The 21,097-nt window shown below is 40.1% G+C and overlaps 2 protein-coding genes and 1 pseudogene across 7 annotated transcripts in view; 1 reads left to right on the top strand and 2 right to left on the bottom strand.

The window, feature by feature from the left end:
• CBR4 (carbonyl reductase 4) overlaps positions 1-7,052 on the top strand; it is a 111,490-nt gene extending 104,438 nt beyond the window's left edge. The window contains exon 5 of the mRNA XM_017507560.1: positions 6,637-7,052. Within this exon, the coding sequence (XP_017363049.1) occupies positions 6,637-6,641 (5 nt within the window). The 3' untranslated portion in view covers positions 6,642-7,052. The remainder of the gene's footprint in view (positions 1-6,636) is intronic.
• PALLD (palladin, cytoskeletal associated protein) overlaps positions 1-21,097 on the bottom strand; it is a 457,931-nt gene that overhangs the window by 25,345 nt on the left and 411,489 nt on the right. For 4 of the 6 annotated variants that reach the window (XM_017507554.2, XM_017507552.2, XM_017507555.2 and 1 more), the window contains 4 exons: positions 10,268-10,403; positions 6,721-6,819; positions 4,836-4,886; positions 2,813-3,034 (listed from right to left, as the gene is read on the bottom strand). In XM_017507554.2, coding sequence (XP_017363043.1) covers positions 2,813-3,034; positions 4,836-4,886; positions 6,721-6,819; positions 10,268-10,403 — 508 coding nt within the window. The remainder of the gene's footprint in view (positions 1-2,812; positions 3,035-4,835; positions 4,887-6,720; positions 6,820-10,267; positions 10,404-21,097) is intronic. The other 2 variants (XM_037731053.1, XM_017507553.2) reach the window with 1 other exon arrangement.
• Positions 15,459-15,559, bottom strand: LOC119468110 (annotated as a pseudogene).

A 21,097-nucleotide genomic window follows, 5' to 3' on the forward strand; every position in this document is an offset into this window, starting at 1 on the left:
GCCCTGTCACCCAGGCTGGAGTGCAGTGGTATGATCTTGGCTCATTGCAACTTCTGTCTCCTGGGTTCAAGTGATTCTCCTGCTTCAGCCTCCTGAGTATCTGGGATTACAGGTGTGTACCACCATGCTAAGCTAATGTTTGTATTTTTAGTAGAGATGGAGTTTCACCATATTGCCCAGGCTGTTCTCAAAGTCCTGACCTCAAGTGATCTGCCTGCCTCAGCCTCCCAAATGCTGGGATTGCAGGCATAAGCCACCATGCCTGGCCATGGTTGACTACTTCTGATAGAACAGAGAAGGTGTAATAAGTATACAAGTTCTTCCTTTTGCATTCTTGCCACAATGCCAATTCTTGAATTATTTCTTTCCTTTAATTGTATTTTTGACTTCCATTATACTTGGCATACAACTTTCAAATAAGGTCTAAGAAATATTTCCAAAATTTTACCAAGCCTACTAATGGAGGGAGAAATTTGGGAGGGCACAAGAATGAGAAGAGGGTAAATAAGAAATTATTTTCAATCTTCCTATGGCTCAACTAGAATAAGCATGCCAAAGGAGGAATAAAATATGTTAAGACATAAGCCTAAAAAACATGTATTTCTTTAAACATGAATATTCCATACTTTAACAATCCTAATGTAATTTATATGGCATTTGCCAAGTAGACCTTTAATAAATCAGAGGGAAGAAAAAGGATGGCAGGATAAAGACTGAGTGAGAGAAAGGAAGGATGAATGAAGAACATTTAACAATAAAAAGTTTAAACGATTAAGTCTCTAATAGCTGTGAAACATTTAAATTTGTATTAGGAAAAAAGTACAGTTATGTTAAAAACAAAAGCCCATCTTTCAAGTTAAAGTAGTATTCTATAAGAATCAATCATCTTAGAACTTGATCAGTAATCTTAAGCCTTGTGTAAGGTTTGAAAATAATACAGAATCTTTTTATGAATATTTTGGAAGTTTAAGATATGATTCGTTGTTGAATTTCATTCATAAGTTACAAATTTATTTTTAATGCATGCATTTGATAACATGGTGTGAATACACAGCTATTGTGCAAATTATGCCAAGAATGTGGTAACAAGTTTTCTATAACAATGGAGTTTACTTTAAAAATTCCATTTTATTAGGAAGTAGACAGGGTTTGAAAATTCAAGGCTATTTTCTTTGATCTTTGACTTTGGGGTTGCAATTCAGTCTTAAGAAAGAATATGATGGTAAAACTTGCATAATGGGAAAACAAAACAATGCATGGAACTAAAGGAAATTAACACCTAAAAGCATCAAGTGTCTTTTATTTTTTTGTCACTTTCTGTTCTTTCATTTTATGCCACAACGAAGCTTTTTATTTTGCTGAATATATTGCTCTATGCTTATATAATAAATTTGCATTTTTTGATACTATCTTGTTCTTTCATTATAGTTTCCATTCTTTTAAAAATTGTTTCAATCATTTTAAAGTTATTTTGGAGGCTACTTAAGATTGTTCAATATTGTGCAATACTTGGCCTTCTGTTTTTCTGTTTCTTGTGCTATTGATTCTTAATATGGTTTGGATGTCTGTCCCCTCCAAATCTCATGCTGAAATGGGATTCCCAGTGTTGGAGGTGGAGCCTGGGGGGAGGTGATTGGATCATGGGTCTAGATCCCTCATCAATAGTTTAGCACGGTCCCCTTGGTGATAAGTAAGTTCTCACTCAGTTAGTTCACAGGAGATCTGGCTGTTTAAAAGTTTGGAGCCTTCCCTCCGCCACTTCTATCTCTTGCTCCTACTCTCGCCGTGTGAGTCACCTTCTCCCCCTTTGCCATCACTGTAAGCTTCCTGAGGCCTCACCAGGAGCAGATCCTGGTACTACACTTCCTGTATACCATGCAGAACTGAGCCAATAAAACCTGTTTGTTTTTTAAAATAAATTACCCAGTCTTAGGAATCCCTTTGTACTAATGCAAAGACAGCCTAACAGCTCTCCTCATGGTTCTTTCTTCACATATTATTACCTTTATATAAGGCAACTGTTTGCTTGCTTCTAAGAATTTTAATCATCCAGGACTAAATTTCACATTAATTTCTCAGCTTTTGGCTCCCTATCATGTGATAGTGTAGTTTAGGGGTTCTAATTTTTTGCCTTTTATATTCTTTTCATTCAAGTTCTAGGGAAAAGTGTACTCCTGTTTATTGCTTTGCTGGGCTAGTAAACAGTTATTCTGGTCCTTCCTGTAAAGTTAGGGAAGCTCCTTAGCCAGCATTTCCAAATGTTTGTATGGAGAGGGCTCCCATCCAGTCAGCCTGGTCCTGCATGCCATCACAAGTTTCTATTATCCATTCTAAACAATATTCTTCACCCCACCTCCCTCTTAATATAAACAGCCTTGGTTTTGTAGATTAAAGACTGGAACAACCAGTGGTGAGTGTTACTTCTCTGTATGGTACAGAGCACTGGTTCATATGCAGACCTGGCCACTCACCGGGCTCTCTGACCTCGGAAAGTCAGCTCACCTCACAGAACTCAGTCTAGTTATTTGCAATTAGGAGTAACGATGAGGAATAAATCTATAGGTGTGGGAAGGGCTCCTTGTTGGTTATTCTGTACTGTAGTCTTCAAACTCAAACTCCACTCCCCCAACCACCTTTTTCAGTTTCTTATGCCTCCTGAAGGTGGCCCAGAACTTCAGAATATTTAAAACCCCTTATATTGTGGGTATTGAGAAAGATTGTTTGTATCTCTTCCTCGTACTGGCATGCTATGTTTTGGACGCTAAGCTTTTCCTCAGAGAATGACTCTTAAAAAGCCATGTTCCCAACTCACCTTTGGCTTTGGATTTCCAGCCACTCTACATGTGAAAGTTACCGGCATTCCCTCAAAGATCTTGTAATGTTTCAACTTCATCTCAAAGAATGGTGCCGTTCCATTTTCCACAGGCACATCTCCATACTGAACTTCATCACCTGATTCATCCACAGGGGACCTTTCTAGCCTGTACTCTATTTCACTGATGAGTCTCTGTTCACAGCTGGAGACTTTGTATTCCTGTATCAAGGAGAATTTAAGTTAGCAGACTCAATCCCTACTGACAGTGTCGATTCTACCCCTGTCCCCAGTAAGGCACTAGAAGACTGATATTTTTACCATAGAGCTTAAAAACACAGCCTGAGCCCAATTCAATTCCATATGAAACAAAAAACATCTGGAAGTGAGTTTATATGGTATTTCAGATTGTCTTCAAAGTCCTATCATCCAAAAAGAGGGGGGGAAAAGATGAATATTTTTTCCTTCTTTTCTCTCAGGCAAAGGGAAGGAAAGAAAAAGGCAAAAGCAAAGCTATGTATTCCTAAACTATTGCTAACAATAAAATATAATGGAACGCTGATTTCCTTCTGTAAAAGCTGATGCAGGGTGGTGCCTCTCTCCAGAAGGCTAACAGTACATGTGGCAAGCAGCTGCCATATTACATACTATTTTAGCAAAAGAATAATGGAAAAAATGGTACCATGGTTTTTTTTTTTTTTTTTAATTTCACCTATAACAATCCCTGCCTTGCAGGGGCCTCCTCCTTAGCTCTGCAGCTGTTAGGAGCCCACCATCCTTAGAAGAAAAAATAGGACTGACAGTCTAGTCAAAATTTTGCTTAAGAAAAAAAACAACCTATCGACATTCCTGTGGTGATTAAGGTGGATCCTACAATTTCCTTGCCTATACAGTGCAATAAAGACCTGGTACAGTAGCTCATGCCTATAATTCCCAATACTTTGAGAGGCCAGGGCGGGAGGACTGCTTCAGGCCAGAAGTTTGAGACCAGCCCGGGAAACAAAGTAAGACCCCATCTCTACAAAAAATTAAAAAAAAAAATAGCTGGGCATGGGTACATGCCTGTTGTCCCAGCTACTTGGGAGGCTGAGGTGGGAGGATCGTTTGATCATGGGAAGTTGAGGCTGCCGTGGACTGTGACTGTGCCACTGCACTCAAGCCTGGGCAAAAGAGTGAGACCCCATCTCCAAAACAAAAAGAAAAAGTGAAATGAAGACAAGGCAGCCTATGTAAAATATTCCCCATTTAATATTAAATGAAAGATAATTTTGACTATGTTTTCTCATAAAGAAATTACTCAGTGTTTAAAAACAGTTTGTTGGTTTGAGGGAAGAAATACAACATAATGAATAAAACTTCAGGAAATACACCACAAGTTGTTTTGCTTCATCTAGTTGCTATCATATTAATCACTTGAAGAATCAGAACTTTTTTCCTATAGAAAGGTCTAATAAATGAAAAACTTTTCTTGATTTAATGTTCAGAGTATCCAGCAATTGGATCCAGCAATTTAATGCAGAATTAAATTCAAGCTGGAGGCCAGACACTGTTGTGGCTCATGCCTGTAATCCCAGAACTGTGGGAGGCCAAGGTGGGTGGATCATCTGAAGTCAGAAGTTCGAGACCAACCTGGTCAACATGGTGAAACCCCATCTCTGTTAAAAATACAAAATCAGCCAGGCATGTTAGTGTGCACCTGTAAATCCCAGCTACTTGGGAGGCTAAGGCAGGAGAATTGCTTTAACTTGGGAGGTGGAGGTTGCAGTGAGCTGAGATCACTTCAGCCTGGGCAACAAGAGCAAACTCCATCTCAAAAAAATAAATAAATTCAAGATGGTAAATACATGACAAGAAAACTCATGTTGCAGTAATTTTGTACATCTGATATTAAATGAAATAGATACTGGTCATAGCATTTATAATTAATATACAGCAGAAAAGACAGACACATGTAAAACAGAAAGAACAGAAGAAAACAGACACAGCGAAAGACTGAAAGGAGAAGAAAGGTGAAAAGCTTAACCTTTTGACCATCCAGAGGACTCCCTACAGAAGCATGAGGAGACCCAATGTCCTGTAATGGTAGAAAAAGAGATGTGAAGACTAATAACAGAAATAGCAAGAATGCAGCAAGATTTCCAATTTTCCTTAAGTGAAAGCTTTGTGCTAGCAATACTGAGCACAGCAAAACTTTCAGATTTTGAAAGATGACCCATTTCTCAACAGACATGAGTTTACTTGACGCTTTACACTTGTTTTAATACTTTCTTTTCTCTTTAGACTGTATTTTCAAACTCCGAATAGAAGCAATAGATATTATAAAGCAGCTCATACCAAATCCACGAAGTGACCTTTTTTGGTGGTAGCAGGGGAACAAAAATAGCTTTTTAGTTCCTTCTGCTGATTAGTGATTTATAGCTGTCCCCAACTGTAGTTATCTTAAAAATATTTTTAACTTTATAATGGCGTGAAAGCAATATGCATTTGGTAGTAACTGTACTGTGAGTACTCACACAACCATTCTGTTTCTCACTTTCAGTACAATACTCCAGAAATCACATATTCAACACTTTATTTTTGATAGGCTTTGTGTTAGGTGATTTTGCCCAACTATATGCTAATGTAAGTGTTGTGAGCACGTTTAATATAGGCTAGGCTAACCTATGATGTTTGGTAGGTTAGGTGTATTAAGTGCACTTTTTTTTTTTGAGATGGAGTCTTACTCTGGCTGGAGTACAGTAGTTTCATCTTGGCTCACTGCAACCTCTGCCTCCTGGGTTCAAGTGATTCTCGTGTCTCAGCCTCCTGAGTAGCTGGGACTACAGGCGCATGTCACTACGCTCAGCTAATTTTTGTATTTTTAGCAGAGACAGGGTTTCACCATGTTGGTCAGTCTGGTCTCGAACTCCTGACCTCAGGTAATCCACCTGCCTTGGCCTCCCAAAGTGCTGGGAATACAGGCGTGAGCCACTGCGCCCGGCCTTAAATGCACTTTCAACTTACAATATTTTCAACATCAGGACATAGCCCCATACTAAGTTGAAGAGCATCTGTATACACATGAGAAAAGATAAAGAGATCGTCTTTTCTATACATAGGTGTTTTACTTTGACTAGCTACTAAAAATAAACAGTTGACCTTTGAACAACACAAGTTTGAGCTGCATGGATCCACTTGTATGTGGATTGCCTTCCTCTTCTGCAGCCCCTGAGACAAGCAAGACGAACCCCTCCTCTTCCTCCTTCTCTTCAGACTACTCTAATTTAAGATAAGGAGGAAGAAGGCCTTTATGATGACCCACTTCCACTTAATTGGAAATGCATTTTCTATTTCTTAAGACATTCTTTGTAACATTTCCTTTTCTCTAGCTTACTTTAAGAATACAGTCTATAATACATATAACATATAGAATATGTGTTAATCAACTCTTCGTTATCAGTAAGGCTTCCAGTCAACAAGAGGCTATCTGTTGTTAAGTTTTTGAAGAGTCAAAAGTTGTATGTGGGTTTGTAACTGTGCATGGGGTTGGACCCCTAACTCCTGCATTGTTCGAGGGCCAACTCTAATGGGAAATATTCACTAGCTATTTCAGTGTCAGTGAAAACGTGTTTCTCCACACAAAATTATTTTGCATAAAACACAGGACAGGAAAATGGAAACGTAGTGGAAAGGAGAATAATTAAGAAGATAAAAAGAACAGGTATCACTGATGGAAAGAATTCTCTCAGCCACTTAACACAGTATGTGTTCAATAAAAATTAGCTGTGAGGTTGACTGATGATATTAATATTGCTTTTCTGTGACTTTCCCGCTACTCTCCACAGAATGAATCCCAAGAACAGTGTCCATAAGGAAGATGGAAAAACGGGAATAAATGTTACTCTAAGAAGTCCAGAGCAACATGGTACCTGATTAGCGGTTTCCTCTTCTGGCTCCTGAATGTTGAAGACGGTTGCACTGTCAGCACCTAGCAGTCGACGAGCTATTCTTTCTTCATATGTTAACCTCTAAACAAAGTGAGCCACAAAAATACAAAATTAGAAAAAAATCACAAACATATATTGCTTTAAGAAAAAGTAAAAAACAAAACACCCTTGAGCGATTTTCCGTTAACTGTTCTCTCTCCAGCTTCAGACACCTGTTTCTTTTTCTTGTTTCACCTGTTCTACCTTTTACCTCCCTTTCCAGTAGCAATGGCCTAATCCAAAGAGCCACCAACTGGAACAGCATGAATTTAGAGTGAGCAATAAGCGACAAGGCAGAAATCACAGAGAAAAGATTTGACATGTCCTTAACGAAAAAACATAGAAAAAAAGATATTTAAACAGCAAAATACAATTTAAAAGAAATGGTATTTTTATAGCTATCCATCAGCTTCAGAACAAAGAAAAAAGCAAAGATACTCAAAAGGAGAATGAACTAAAAAGAAAAGAACAGGTATCACTAATGGAAATAATTCTATCAGTTATTTAACAGTATGTGCTCAGTAAGTGTCAGCTAAATGAAGGTTTGGATGAGCCGGCAATGGTGGTCCTGTCTGCTTTGGCGTTCTTACCTCTAAGAGCATTTTCCAGGCTGCTGTGTAACGTAGCAGATTGGAGGCAACTATCTTAATCCCCAGAGAATGACGGACACAGCTGAAGCAGCAGGAGGATTATGCAAGACACTTGCCAAAGCCAACAGCCTCACTTCACGACTTGACTCAGATGCAGACTGCTTGCCCATCAGGCAAAGAAAGGGATAGTGTTCTTCTGTCTTGCAGCCAGCACTTTGGAATTGACTCAGACCATTTTAGCTACGCCACTGTTATGCATAAGAAATGCCAACATTTTTGTTTGACCATTGGGGTGATACCTACTCTTCAATACTCATTCTAAAGTGCCTTAGACATAAGGGTCTGGAGGTAATTTTCAGACACCATCTGTCTCATCAGGGGCATTTTATAAGCAAGTGTTTGATTAGAAATAGAGAATAATTGGTAAGGTGGAATCTAAAAAATGTACAGAAATTATTTCAGATAAGCTTCCAAACTTCTAAATATAAATGCAAATTTGATTGGAAGCTCTCTAGTCAGGAAAATATGTTGGGTGAATTTACAGTTTCCAGTAATTGCTGGTCTCAATCCCAGCTGAAACCGGGAAGTGAAAGAAGTCAAGCGCCAAATGACAACTAGTCCTGCAGTTCAATTATTTCACTTAATAACGAAAGGGCAGAGGACAAGAAGAGGCAGCAGTAGGAGTCTGAGTGTTGCATGAAGCATCTGAGTCCACTGCTATTATTAAATTAATTTTCTCACACCTACTAAAAATCAGTGAATTTGGTTTTCAGAGTCTTAAATACCTGATCTCTTAAAAAGCTTTCCTAATCTTTTCATGGAGAATTGTAACGCATCAAAGGCAGGGCTGTTTTCCACTGTTTCTTATAAGCAGAAATATCAATTTCATATCTATTCCTTCACCAGAATGCACCTGCGACCACTAGAAGCCAAATATACTTCACAGTTTTGTTTCTAAGTCACTATGCCATGTGGCTATAAAAGCTCTTGTCTACAGATGCCAAAAATAAGAGAATAATATATAATATTAGGACAAAGTTTAGAATGCCATTTCTACAAAGGGAAACCTTACTTGTCATTTTAAGCTCTCAAATGTGGATACCCGTGGAACTTACTGTTATTCACCGCTAAACAGATGAATATAAATATACATACAATATATGGAACGTGGGTTGACCAATAGCTTATGGAAGTCTTACCTTAACCAAGAGAATCTTAGTCTATAAGGAATATTGACATGAATAGCCAAAAAGAAAAAAAGCTGGAGGGATGCCTTACCTGGCTTGAAAAGTTCCCATATGTATTTACTTTAATCTTTTAAAGGCTTTAGTTGACAGAGCCAGGGAAAACTTCCAGAGTATGTACATTTACACATGTAATCACTTATTTCAGGGAGAAAATATTTTCCTTTTGTGAAAATCTTCTGTATTCAGTGAAATCAGTAACTAACACAAATCTTCATTCAAATTTTAATTTTTCTTAATCAGATTAAGATACCCTATTAAAGTCAGCATTCAGCACCCCTCCTCTGCTCTCCACCTTTCTAATCAACTGTGGTCTGTTCTCACAGTTTTATTTGTCAATGTTTGATAATTAAAATTCTCAGAAAACATAATTGTAGAGAGCTTTCTACTCTGAAAAAGGTGTCTGAAAGGGAGATTTTATACAAAAGATTCTTTTCTTGTCCTTAACAGCCAGGCAAATTTTTCCAGTGATAATTCCTTAAAAAAGGTACAGAAGGCTCCTTTCCTTTACCTGCTAAGTCTTATTTTCTAGACTTTCAATGGGGATGCTTTTCCCATCCCCTTAAAATATTCTGGAAAGAGTATTTTAAAAAGAAAAGAATATCTTAAAAAGAAAAGCATCAACAAAAGAGATTAAAAAACTGATGAGGAAACACCTAAGTCCAGTGGAGAAAACATCTTATATGTATATTTTACCAGACCTATTTAGGTCCTTTACAGTTCTGGAGCCATAAAACAATGATTTCTTCCTACAGTTCAGTTGTCTTGCTCTAACCAACCAGAACAAGATTTTGGAACGGTCCTTGCTCTTTCAGATACTGAATCAGTATCTAGTAGCAGTCTGGGAGAAAAGGACAGAGCTTCCCCAATGATTTCTCTAGATTTTTTTTGTGTGTGTACAAGCAGTACATACCATGGAAAACAAATTCTCTTTTTGATACTATAATTGCAATTTGCTGTTTCTGGGTATATAACCATTCCAGAACATACCTTCTCCCTCCCTCCCCAGTCCTGTCAGCCAGAATGAAATCCCTGTGTTCCTTTTTTTTTTTTTTTTTTAACACCATTGGCTCATTTGTTCCACTCCCAACCAGGTATCTGCCCTTCCTTCTTCCTTTCTTTCCCACTCACTCGCCTCACTCTTAGAAAGGTTTCATGCCTAGGAGAAAGCAGTGAAGAATGAATAGAAGGAAGGCCATTTATCTTCTGTTTTGTCTCTGGATTCAAATCCTTGCATTAAGAGAAATGTTGAGATTGAAGGGTAATGAAATAATGTGGCTGGGTGTGGAGGCTCATGCCTATGGCACTTTCGGAGGCAAGGAGGGCGGACTGCCTGAGTTCTGGACTTTGAAACCAGCCTAGGCAACATAGGGAGGCTCTGTCTCTAAAAAAATAAAAAACTAGCCAGGCATGGTGACATGTGCCTGTGGTCCCAGTTACCCATGAGGTTGAGGTCAGAGGACTGTTTGCGCCTAGAGGTCAAGGATGCAGTGAGCTGTGACCACACCACTGCACTCCAGCACGGGTGACAAAGTGAGATCCTGTCTCAAAAATAATCGTGTTGTGGACAATTATGAAGCACCTAAGTCTTAGAGAAAGGAGGAAAGGCACGTGGGTAGCTAATTCTCCAAGTCCAGGTCCCAAATCTGTCAGTACCGGCTGGCCGTTGTTCAGGAGGTCTTCCCTGAAGCGAAGTTTTCGTTCTAGGTCTTGAATAACAGCATCCTTTGTGCCTTGAATCTCCTCATCAGAGGCTATTCTAGCAGTCCTACTGGCCTTCTTCGGAAATCCGCTGCAGGACAAAAGCACAAGATAGTCTAGTCAGTCGTCAGACATACAAATCCAAGTCAAACACTCAAGTCCAACAAAGATAGTGCAAGGGGTCAGCATGTCACTCCCTCTTTTTTATGCTGCATCTATTCCAACTATTATGGAAAGAACCGTGAAAGCTGGTTCAGGTAACACTAATTGGATCCAGGTTTTAGAGGAAGTTCACATATGTTAGGGGAGTCTGCCTTAGTGGTTAGGTAAATGCCAAGGATGGGGAAGGCCTGCATCTTATTTTAGTCTTAGGGAGGCAGCAACATAAAGTGAAAGAATGATGTGATTTGTAAGTAGACTTGACTTTAAAAATCTAACTACCTCATATTGTCTGTGAACTTGGGCAAGTTTTTAAAAAATACCATACAAGAATGTTGGGAGGTTGAAAGAAACATATTTTTATCATACTTTTATTCAGTCTTCTGGTCCTTTGTCATTCTTTCTTCGATAATAGTGCCTAGCCCATATGAAATGAATATTAAGTCTGTTACCTTCTCTTCCATCCCCTTATATCCTGATTTGGTAAGGGTAGGCCCATGTTATTTGGTCTGTTTTATACAAGAGAGCTCTGGGAGGTCAGCAGGTCCTACTGTGCATGGTGTCCCAAAGTCTCCTGAACCGCTGGAGAGCCCAGGGCTCTTGGGACAGGTGGTATCTCCGAACTTCTCCTTCCAAAGGCAGCAACAATGACCTGAGCTGTGTGAGCCAGGGATCACTGGTGCTGGATGCCTGATGGATACAGAATCACTTCTGTTGCTGCCTTAAGCAAGTTGCTTCCTGTTTTTCTTCCTTTTCCCTCATAGGGCAGTGGACAAAAAATTAATGAGAAATAGAATAGTAAGCCATGGGAAATGAATTAACCTATCACTACCCATATCAACAAACCTGAACTTCAAAAACAAAGTTCGGGTGAAAAAAAGCAAGTCACAGAAGAATATATATAATATACTTCTATTTATAAACAGGCAGAAGTAAAACAGTCCCCTGCTACAGCAGCGGTTCTCCAAGTGTGGTCCCTGACCAGCAGCATTGGCATGACCTGAAGTTGTTAGGAATGCAGATTTTTGGCATCACTCTAGACCTACTGAATCACACATTCTGAGTTGGGGCCCAGCAATCTGTGTTTGAACAAGTTCTCTAGGTGATATATGCAAAAGTTTTAGAAAGAAACCGAAGGGAGCATACATACATGTTAAAACCATGAAGAGAATGATTAACTCAGAAATTCAGGGTAGCAGTTACCTCTCAGGAAGAGTTGTGGATGCATTTGGGGAGGGTTACATGGGGGCTTCAAAGGTACTAGAAATGGATAAGAATTTCATTTTATTAAGCTATACATATACACTGTATATAGTTCCTTATTTATGTTATTTCATATTTCTAAGTTTAAAAGGTTTGCTGCAGGCCAGGCATGGTGCCTCACACCTGTAATCCCAGCACTTTGGGAGACGAAGGTGGGTAAATCCCGAGGTCAGGAGTTTGAGACCAGCCTGGCTGACATGGTGAAACCCCATCTCTGGTAAAAATACTGAAGTTAGCCGTGTGTGGTAGTGGGCACCTGTGACCCCAGCTACTTGGGAGGCTGGGCTATAAGAATTGCTTGAACCTGGGAGGCAGAGGTTGCAGTGAGCCGAGGTCACACCACTGCACCCCAGCCTGGGCGACAGAGCAAAATGCTGTCTCCCCCAAAGAAACAAAACCCAAAAAACTTTACTGCAAATGTGCCATGGCAGTGTGTGCCTCATGTCACTTTACTGATCCAGTAGAAAGCACCAGTAAGGCTAAGAATGCACCTAAACACTGGGTTCACCATTTCACCCACCAATGCTGGGAACGAAACAGTCACTAAGTCTGCAGCAGAAACTCAGGCTCCTGTAAGGACCCTGTTCCCGTCCCTCCTTAGTCAGGATGCCGTGTGCTCCTGAGGCCTATGCTCTGGGTCTTCCCAACAGCTGCCCTTTCCTCTTGGCCACACCCCTTTGTTTCCTTGCTGAACTTTTCCTGATTTTGCTGGGTGTTCACCCTTCACTGTGCTTATAGAAAGTGACCTCCCTCCCCAAACTCAGGGGGTAATTAATGTACATCAATTTAAATGGTCTCAATCCCCCGGAGAGTGACTTGGCCAAAGACACGTGAGATAGCCCGGGCCAATGCGACTGAGGAGGTCGGGGGTAGTGAGGTGCTCTAGTTAAAATTCTCTCATACTAAAAGGAAACCGAAGGAAGAAATGCCCCTCTTCTTTCACTGGGTCTTACTGTGTCAGAAATGTCATGCCAGAAGCGGTGGTGTTCACTCCATAACTGTAAGAAGAGAACCCATATGTGCCAATGATGACAGACTGCAAAGACCGAGAGTACCTGGGCCCTGCTGTCTTAGTCTACCATGGGACCGCACTACCCCCGACTTGTTTCATAAGTCAGTAAACTCTGTGCATCGAATCTCCATGGAGTTGAGTCTTTGGATACCTACGGTGGAAAACATGCTAACTGATTAAAACCTGCTCTTCTAGGTTTGTCTCTGTTAGTCGTTTGCCCCTAAGTTCAAATGACACTACACTTCGCAAACTGATTTTGAGTTTTAGGAAGCTGGGCAATGACCCTGAGACGTGTTGACAGTAAGAACCACAGGAGTTATTTATAACTTCAGTGTTTAGTATCATGCAATCCTTTAACAAACGTATGCAGAGTTTGCTAGTTTTCCTGGGCCTGGAACCTCTCTCCCTCCCACTCTTTTACCTGGGTTATGTTGTCATCAGTCTTCAGTGTAACAGCTCCTTGGAAAGGATGTCCCTGACTAAGCCTGTCCCGTTGGTTATTGTGCCATGTTTGTTTCTTCATAGCAATCACACTCTACTATTGCTTCTTTCAAATTGTCTCTCCCTCACCACAGCTCCTTTGTTCATCACCGTGCTAACAGACACTCAAACATTTCTGGAATGCGTGAATGGATGCACTGTCTATCTCTACTTCTGATTTCTCTCTCCCGTCCCTCCTCTGTCAAGAGAACTTGTGCCAGAGCCATGTGAAATCAGATCACATGCAAAAAGTCAGGCTCAGAACAAGTAAAAATTACATAATTTTGGAAGGAGAGTTCTCTGCATTTGACTACAGCCTTACGTCTGAGAACTAGAAGAGCTAGGTTCTGAAGTCACCTTCAAGGTAAACTGAAGACAACTAGACAACTAGCTCTCTGTTACATCAGCAATGGCTGGGAACATACATGTTCCCATGATTACTGTCAGCCTGTGCAATGTACACCACTGCACAAGCATGTGTGCTGAGCAGCCTTTGATGACAGAGATGCCACTGTGTTTCTCTAGGTAGACTCTGCTGAGAGCTGTGTTCTCAGCACAAATGAGAAAGGGGGGCCAAGGGGACTGTAAAGGTCATAACAGGTCATCTAATCTGGAGGAGCAGAGAACTGGTTTGTAAAAGTCAGCCGCAGTTCTCTTAGACAAGAAAATACCTGTCTATTCACTGTAGGGTAAGTCCTGTTGCTTGGGAAGCATTTCTCAGTATATTTGACTCTTAAAGGGACTTGGAACAACTGCTCTAGAACATTCCATAGAGTTGTCACCTTGGTTTGTATCCCTGCCACAAGGTAACTTATCCTTTCATAGGATACAATTCCAGTTTGTCTTCGGCCCAAGTAAAAACCTATTCTATCTTTCTTTTAACAAGTCAATTCACTCAACATATTACCAGCATTAAGGGCAGTTACTTAATTCCTAATTTCCCACAACATTAAAGATGTTTTCCTCTTTACTTACAGAATTTAAGGTGCTCTATTTTCTTGGTTCTAAACAATTAGCACACAAATAAAAATCAATCAACTGAAATATTTTTCTTTTTATGGACGGGGTTTCACTCTGTTGCCCAGGCTAGAATGCAGTGCTGTGGTCACAGCTCCCTGAAGCCCTGACACCCTAGGAGGATCAAGCAGTCTTCGTGCCTCATCCTCCAGGTGGCTGGGACCAGAAGTGCATACCACTATGCCTGGCTAATTTTTAATTTTTTGTAGGGTCAGTTTCTCCCTATGTTCCCTGCTGGTCTCAAACTCCTGGGCTCAAGTGATCCTCCTGCCTTAGACTCCCAAAGAGCTAAGATTACAGGCATGAGCCACTGTTCCTGGCTTTAATATTTTTTTAAATGTCTAACAGTGATTAGACAAATATTTTTTAAGCATTTAGCACGGCACAGTGCAAGGCCAATACATCAATACAAATCCTGTTAAGCCTAGTACAGAATAGTTGGTTTGTAAGGTAAGTGATTGTTAATGCCTGATGACATAATTCTACGTATTAAGATTTTATGCACAAAAATGAAAATATATATATAAAAGCTTCATCACTATAGTCTCAATACTACTTAATAGTTTTTGCTTTTTAGCACATTTAATTTAAATTAGTATATTGAATAACTGTAACATTAATTGCTCATATCTTCCTTTACTGATCTTGCCTGTTTTTCCGCAAAGAAAAATGAGACAAAATTAGAATTTGGACTAATTTATATGTTTGTACATACACACATAGGTGGCAATGGGAATTGTAGGTTCTTTACCCAAATAGCTCCTGGAAGAGGACCATTTTAGTGGTCCTCTTTAGTGGTGACATATGCATTATTTGGTGCCTTATAGATGATAGCATGTACAAATACTTGCCTCCGCACTTGGAATGGTGATCACCGTCTACTACATAGTTTGTGTTGCATTCATCCTTGAAGGCTATGAAAATTAGATTCTGAACATAGAGTTTGCTATTAGGCCACCTCTGCCTCCTACTAAAATGAATGTGTCCAGTCCATTGAAGATTCCCTTCAACAAGCATGAGCTCCATGACACACTGCATTGCAAATCTGACTTTTTGCAAATGTATGTGGCTGGAGATATGCCAGTCTTAGCGGTCAGTGCTTGAAACTGAAACTTGAGAGGGAAATAAGATCCCAATGGGAAATTATTTACAATGACTAATATTTGAACATTTTAAACTTACAGAAACGGCAGTTGCATAGAGGCTCTACAGTTTAAAAATTCAGAGCACTTCATGACTTTGTGTGTCATCCTTGCACAGAGGCCACGCTCATCTTCTGTCTCATTTCAATTTTAGTATACGCACTGCTGAAGTGAACACTCAACACTATTTTACGTGAGATGGCAAAGACCCCCAAATCCTAAAGGATAGTCCTTGATCAGAGAGGCTAATAACCAAGTTGGGGAATAAGTTAAGGAACAAACCATGTGGTACCAATTCTAGGTGCAATGGGAATAGAAAGGCAGCAGAAGAGGCAAGTTCTAAGACAGTCTTGAGTGATGACGAGGACGTAGACAAGCAGAGTGGAGGAGACGAAGAAATTCAGAGTCAGCATGAAAAAAGAAACAGACCTGAGAACCTGGTTTTTTTTTTTTTTTTTTTTTTTTCCCTAAACCACTTAAAAGCTGTATGGTTTGGGCTAGTTACCTAATGACCATATGTCTCAGTTTCCTCCTTTGTAAAATGTGGGTTTTAACACCTTGTATCTCAGAAAATAACTGAGTTACAACAGTGCCAGGCGTAGTAAGAGTGGATGTGAAACGGCAGAAGAAAATATCCAGCATGGAAGTGAGTCACAGAGACGAGACTGGCCGAGGGAAACAGAATGAAAGACGGGAAGGAGTTTCAAAAGATGCCAAGAATTCTTGTCCAGAATTTCCAAGAATGTGCAAAAAGTCCTTACTGTTTGCCTTCTCATTGTTCAACTCTGTTCCAGGTGCTAGAAATATGTTGAACTAGGTCATGATAGTTAGAAAAACTGTGTTTTTATGGTGAATATGGCAGAGAGAGATGAATGGAAGGCGAGACATGTCAGAAGGTGGTAAAGTCAGTGAAGTACAGAAGTATGAAGAGAGGACTGTCAGACAGTGTGGTCCGTCAGACTTCTGAGCTGACTACAGTGGTGGCCTAAGCCATAGGAAGTGGCTGGCTACGTGAGACCAACAGGGAGAGCCTGGCAGTGCAGAGGCCCCATGACCGGAACAAGGCTGGCAAGGCCAACAGATGGGCAGTGTGAACCCTGAGGAAACAGGGATGGAATACGGCTTTCTCACACTCATTCTCACATGGAACCTCTTCTTTTTTCCAGAGAGCATCTCACTGGACTAGCGTGATTTAGAAACACTTTACGACACTGTGTTAAAAATGGAGGACAAGGATTAGGGGAAGCATGCAAGGTGGGCGTTGGAAATAAAAGTGGAGTGTTTTGAAAGGTGGGGCCTGAGAAAACAAAAGCAATGATAAGTTTTGAGGCAAAATTTTGGACACTGAGTTTGTTTTCCAACAAAACTAATGCTGTGTTAGAATTTAATTAAGATGGCTGTAGTTTTGCTCCCTGAAGTGGCACCTTCTTTTGATAAATGAAGAGCAGCAACTCATTAGGAAATAAAGAGGGGTGACAAAGAGATGATCATCTTTTGATGGTTTGCACGATTAAAAAAAAATAAAGTAGTATTCAAAGTTAGTAGTTACTGAAACCAGAATGTTTCACAAAAATCCATACTGAGAGGCAAACCTTAACCAATCAACAATTCATAACAGGCCTCCCACACTAAATACTTCATTGTATACACACTCAGCCCAACAGTACAAAACACATTACTGATCTGTTTACTCTGGCTTTAACAGTAAGTCATTTGTCATTTAAAAATAGTATTCATGTGGTTGAGGTAAAAACATCTAAAACGTATACATATGCATCTGGAAGGTAAAGTCTTCCAGATTCAATCACTACCAAATCCCAGGAGGTCTCTTTTTTTGGCTACTGAATAATCTCGAAAGCATCCTTCCCTTGACATGCTGTTTTAGGTCAATTCTGTCAGTAGAGTTCAGAAACTCAAATTTCCAGAGCACAATACTGATTTAAGAGGGAAGGTACTGGAATCAACCAGAGGATTTTTTCAGCCATTTCAAGTCCTCTTATTCTACTCTTCTCATATTCAGTGAAATCTGATGGTAACTAAATTCCACAAAATTTCAGAGTGGGCAAAGTCATTAACATGTTGGCATTTAGATATCACTTACGTTCAAGAATGTAATACATTAATATATAAAAGAGCCCAACATATACAAACTGAGTTTTTGTATGTCAATTCTATTTTTCTTTTTCTGAATTGTATGGTGAAGAAAAAGCTGTTAAAGTATAAATGCTCATATTTAAAGGAAAATAGATAACTTTATACTAATATCAAATTCTCCTCACGTTATATTTTGAGTTCTTTAAAAAAAGAAAATGACAAAGCCATGTGGGTTACTTCTATTCATTCATTCTGTACAGCCTGGTACACAGCCTACAGGTCTGATGCTGAGCTGCCCCAGGGTAGAGACGATTCAACAGAATAACCCACTCATGGCAGATTCTGGAGGCCTCGCCTACTAACCTGCTGGTAAATACTTGCCCAGGATTGGATACAGCTTGGTAAGATAGTGGACAGGAATGAACCCAATAATAGCACCTCCAACCCCTTCAGCCAGAGAATGAAAAACCGTCCCCCTACCTCTGTCTGTTTCTCGAAAAATAGGAGAAAAATAGGAATAATGAGATGTCTGCAGAGTACACTGCAGTTTGTATCTGTGGGATTCTTTTTCACTGGTTACTATCTAATCAGGGCCTTGACTTGAAAAATGTTTAAAATGCCCTGTGTCATAAATCTTAAAGTACAACTAAATTTGTTACAAACTTTTCCTTGACTCAGGGGACTCTGATTTGCTGCTTCTAAAACAATTTTCTTTAATCAAGAAATGTTAGACATTAGCTTTGAGATGAACCTAAGTCATGCTATTCTCTTCTTGCCCAGGCTTTTCTTCTGGAACCCTGGGAAATCCCGTCCCTTCTTAAGTAACAGTGATGACATTGTCCCCACCTACCTGCTTCCTATCAGGGAGAAAGAGTGACAATGAGATAATGTCCATAAGGAGCTGCAGCCTATATAATAAAAGCTCCTGTTGACACATGCTCTTATTGTGACAGACATGGGGCAACATTTGAAACCAAAGCCCTCCTTATATAAAAGCGGCAGTTAAGAGCATAAACATTGTGGCACTGTGGCTGTGTGGCACTCCCTCATGAGCATGGATTCCAGGAATGTGAGGGTGGCAGAAGAAACAGTACCAGTCTGCTTCCAGGGATGGGTGTGATCTGATTCACCCTTCAGCCTTAGCACTGTGGCTCACAGACTGGCAGAGACAGAATTGCCACACTCTGCCTGTCAGCACTACCAGATCTTCTGGGTTCCTAGCAGCTCTTAGGGTGATTTACTTTGTGGAGAAACATGGTTACAGCAGTGGAGGCTATAACACCAGCTTTACCAGCAAACAGTGAGGGGAGGATACATTAATTTCATAAAAGTGCAAACAGATTTCTCTTTAAGGCATGCTCTCCTTACTGCCTCCATCTAAAAAACCTAGTCAACTTAGTATTATGTCTGTCAACAGCTTTGAGCAGGGCAATATTTTCTCTGCCAGTGACCCCAGTAATTTTGAGGAAGATGTAGCATATAGGAAGAAAGGCAACCGAGGAACTATGTTGAGAAGTTCCCCAGACCTCAGCCAACCAACAACCACATGCTGTTGCTATGGGCTGGAGAGAGAGGCCCACTGTCTTTAGCCTCGGCTTTGTGGTTTATCAATGACATCCATGACCTTTGTTCCCTGCTTTGATCTCTGCCACCCAAACTTATGAGTAACAGACCTTATCTCCACTGACTGTTTAGAAACTTAGTACTTACTTAACCTTCCTGTCTACAGATTAAAATGAGAACAATGGGAAACAAAGAGAATAAAATAGCAAGTATGCAACTGTGGTGATTAAGAAAACTAAGAGGGGCTGGGTGCAGTGGTTCACACCTGTAATCCCAGCACTTTAGGAGGCAGAGGTGGGCGGATCACCTAAGGTCAGGAGTTCGAGACCAGCCTGGCCAACATGGCGAAACCTCATCTCTACTAAAAGTACAAAAATTAGCTGGGTATGGTGGCTCACACCTATAATACCAGCTCTTTAGGTGGCAGAGGCATGAACTGTTTGAACCCGGGAGGCGAAGGTTGCAGTGAGCTACAATTGCACCACTGCACTCCCGCCTGGGCAACAGAACTAGATCTTGTCTCAAAAAAAAAAAAAAAAAAAAAAAAAAAAAAAAAAAAAAAAAAAAAAAAAAAAAAACAAAACAAAACAAAACTAAGATATTTAAGATTTTGGTAAAACAAGGCAGGTGAAAAAAACCTAATGAATTTCTACTTCACTGAGTCATGTGTAATCAATCTATTTGCTGGTACTTTACATATATGGCAAAACCATCCAGCTAAATAAATAACGCTTCTACGTGAAACTCAATATATACAGCTTACAGTAACTTGGCAGTTCCTGCAAGTTCCAGGATGCCAGTCGTGGCAGCCCTGATAGGGACACTTGGTCTTTGGCAAATGATTTGGATGATGATGATGGATAAATAGTCACATTTTTGTTTTTAATTCAGAATGCAAATGACGGATCCCATACCATGCCAGAGGAAAAACATGTTTCAAAAGACATATTTATCAAACCAAGTGTGTGTGATTTAGCAGTAGGAAAATTCCTTGAAGACAAAAGGGGAGCCGCATAATAATGGCTTACTGGGCTGGCATGGAGCTAAAAATCTGTAGTCTGGTATTGCCACTTCAATGTCACAGCACTTGACTATCTTTGGGTACAGTTTTCCATGGCTACAAAATCAGCATGACTTCTCCATTAATTTTTAAGAAACGGCAGGAACGACTGGACTCTTGTGGTAACAACTATTTTGACTCCATAAAATGAGTCGCTGTGGTAGATGGTGACAAGAAGCTGCTCCTGTCACTTGAGGTAAGCCCCTAAAACTACTTAAGAGGGTTTCAGAGTCACTGATTAGCACAAACTGCTGTTTCTACTAAAGATGGTAAACGGCACAATCACCACCACCTTTGGAAAAGTAATCTTTGATAAATTCTATGTGAGAAGTACTACAACAGACTGTGTACACAGTATTCCTCTTCCTGGGGAGCAAGATTTGGTACCCCTTTAATGAGAGGATGAAAAGACATCATGAAACAAACACCCAAACTGGCTCTTTGGGTATCTCTAATAGCTTCTTTGTACCAAGATAATATACTTCCAACAGCTAAATAAAAGCTCAAAGAGAGAAAGCCGGTGAGAAAGACACAGGTTCTCCTCAGACAAGCTGACTGACAACTTTTAACAGAAGTCCATTATCACATCATTACTAGACTGTATTTGGCTCCTTTACTGGACTTGTTTCTTTACATATTCACTGACTGGTTTCGTCCAGTAAGGATTTGAGAAGAAGCCAGATTGCAAATTCGTGTAATCACCATTTAGGAAGTGCCCAACAAAAGCAGCATTGCTAACTGAAGCTGCCTGTACATCTCGTCAAGGCCTGACATAGCAGAGCTTATCTCTAAGCGGCATTAGTATATCGTAGAATGAACACTTTTACAGATGAATAAAAATAACTTGAATTCTAAGATCTCCTTTGTAGTAGTTTCCTTCTTTTTCTCTCTGAACAATAGTATGCTTCTGGCAAACTCTGAACTAGGATTTCAGCAGGAAGAGTTGAGATGCGGGTGCTGGCCTAACCTTTGCGAGCACGTAGTCAGTTTTGAAA

The sequence above is a fragment of the Cebus imitator genome, unplaced genomic scaffold (genome assembly GCF_001604975.1).
Source record: "Cebus imitator isolate Cc_AM_T3 unplaced genomic scaffold, Cebus_imitator-1.0 Scaffold378, whole genome shotgun sequence".
In the NCBI taxonomy this organism is placed as follows: domain Eukaryota; kingdom Metazoa; phylum Chordata; class Mammalia; order Primates; family Cebidae; genus Cebus; species Cebus imitator.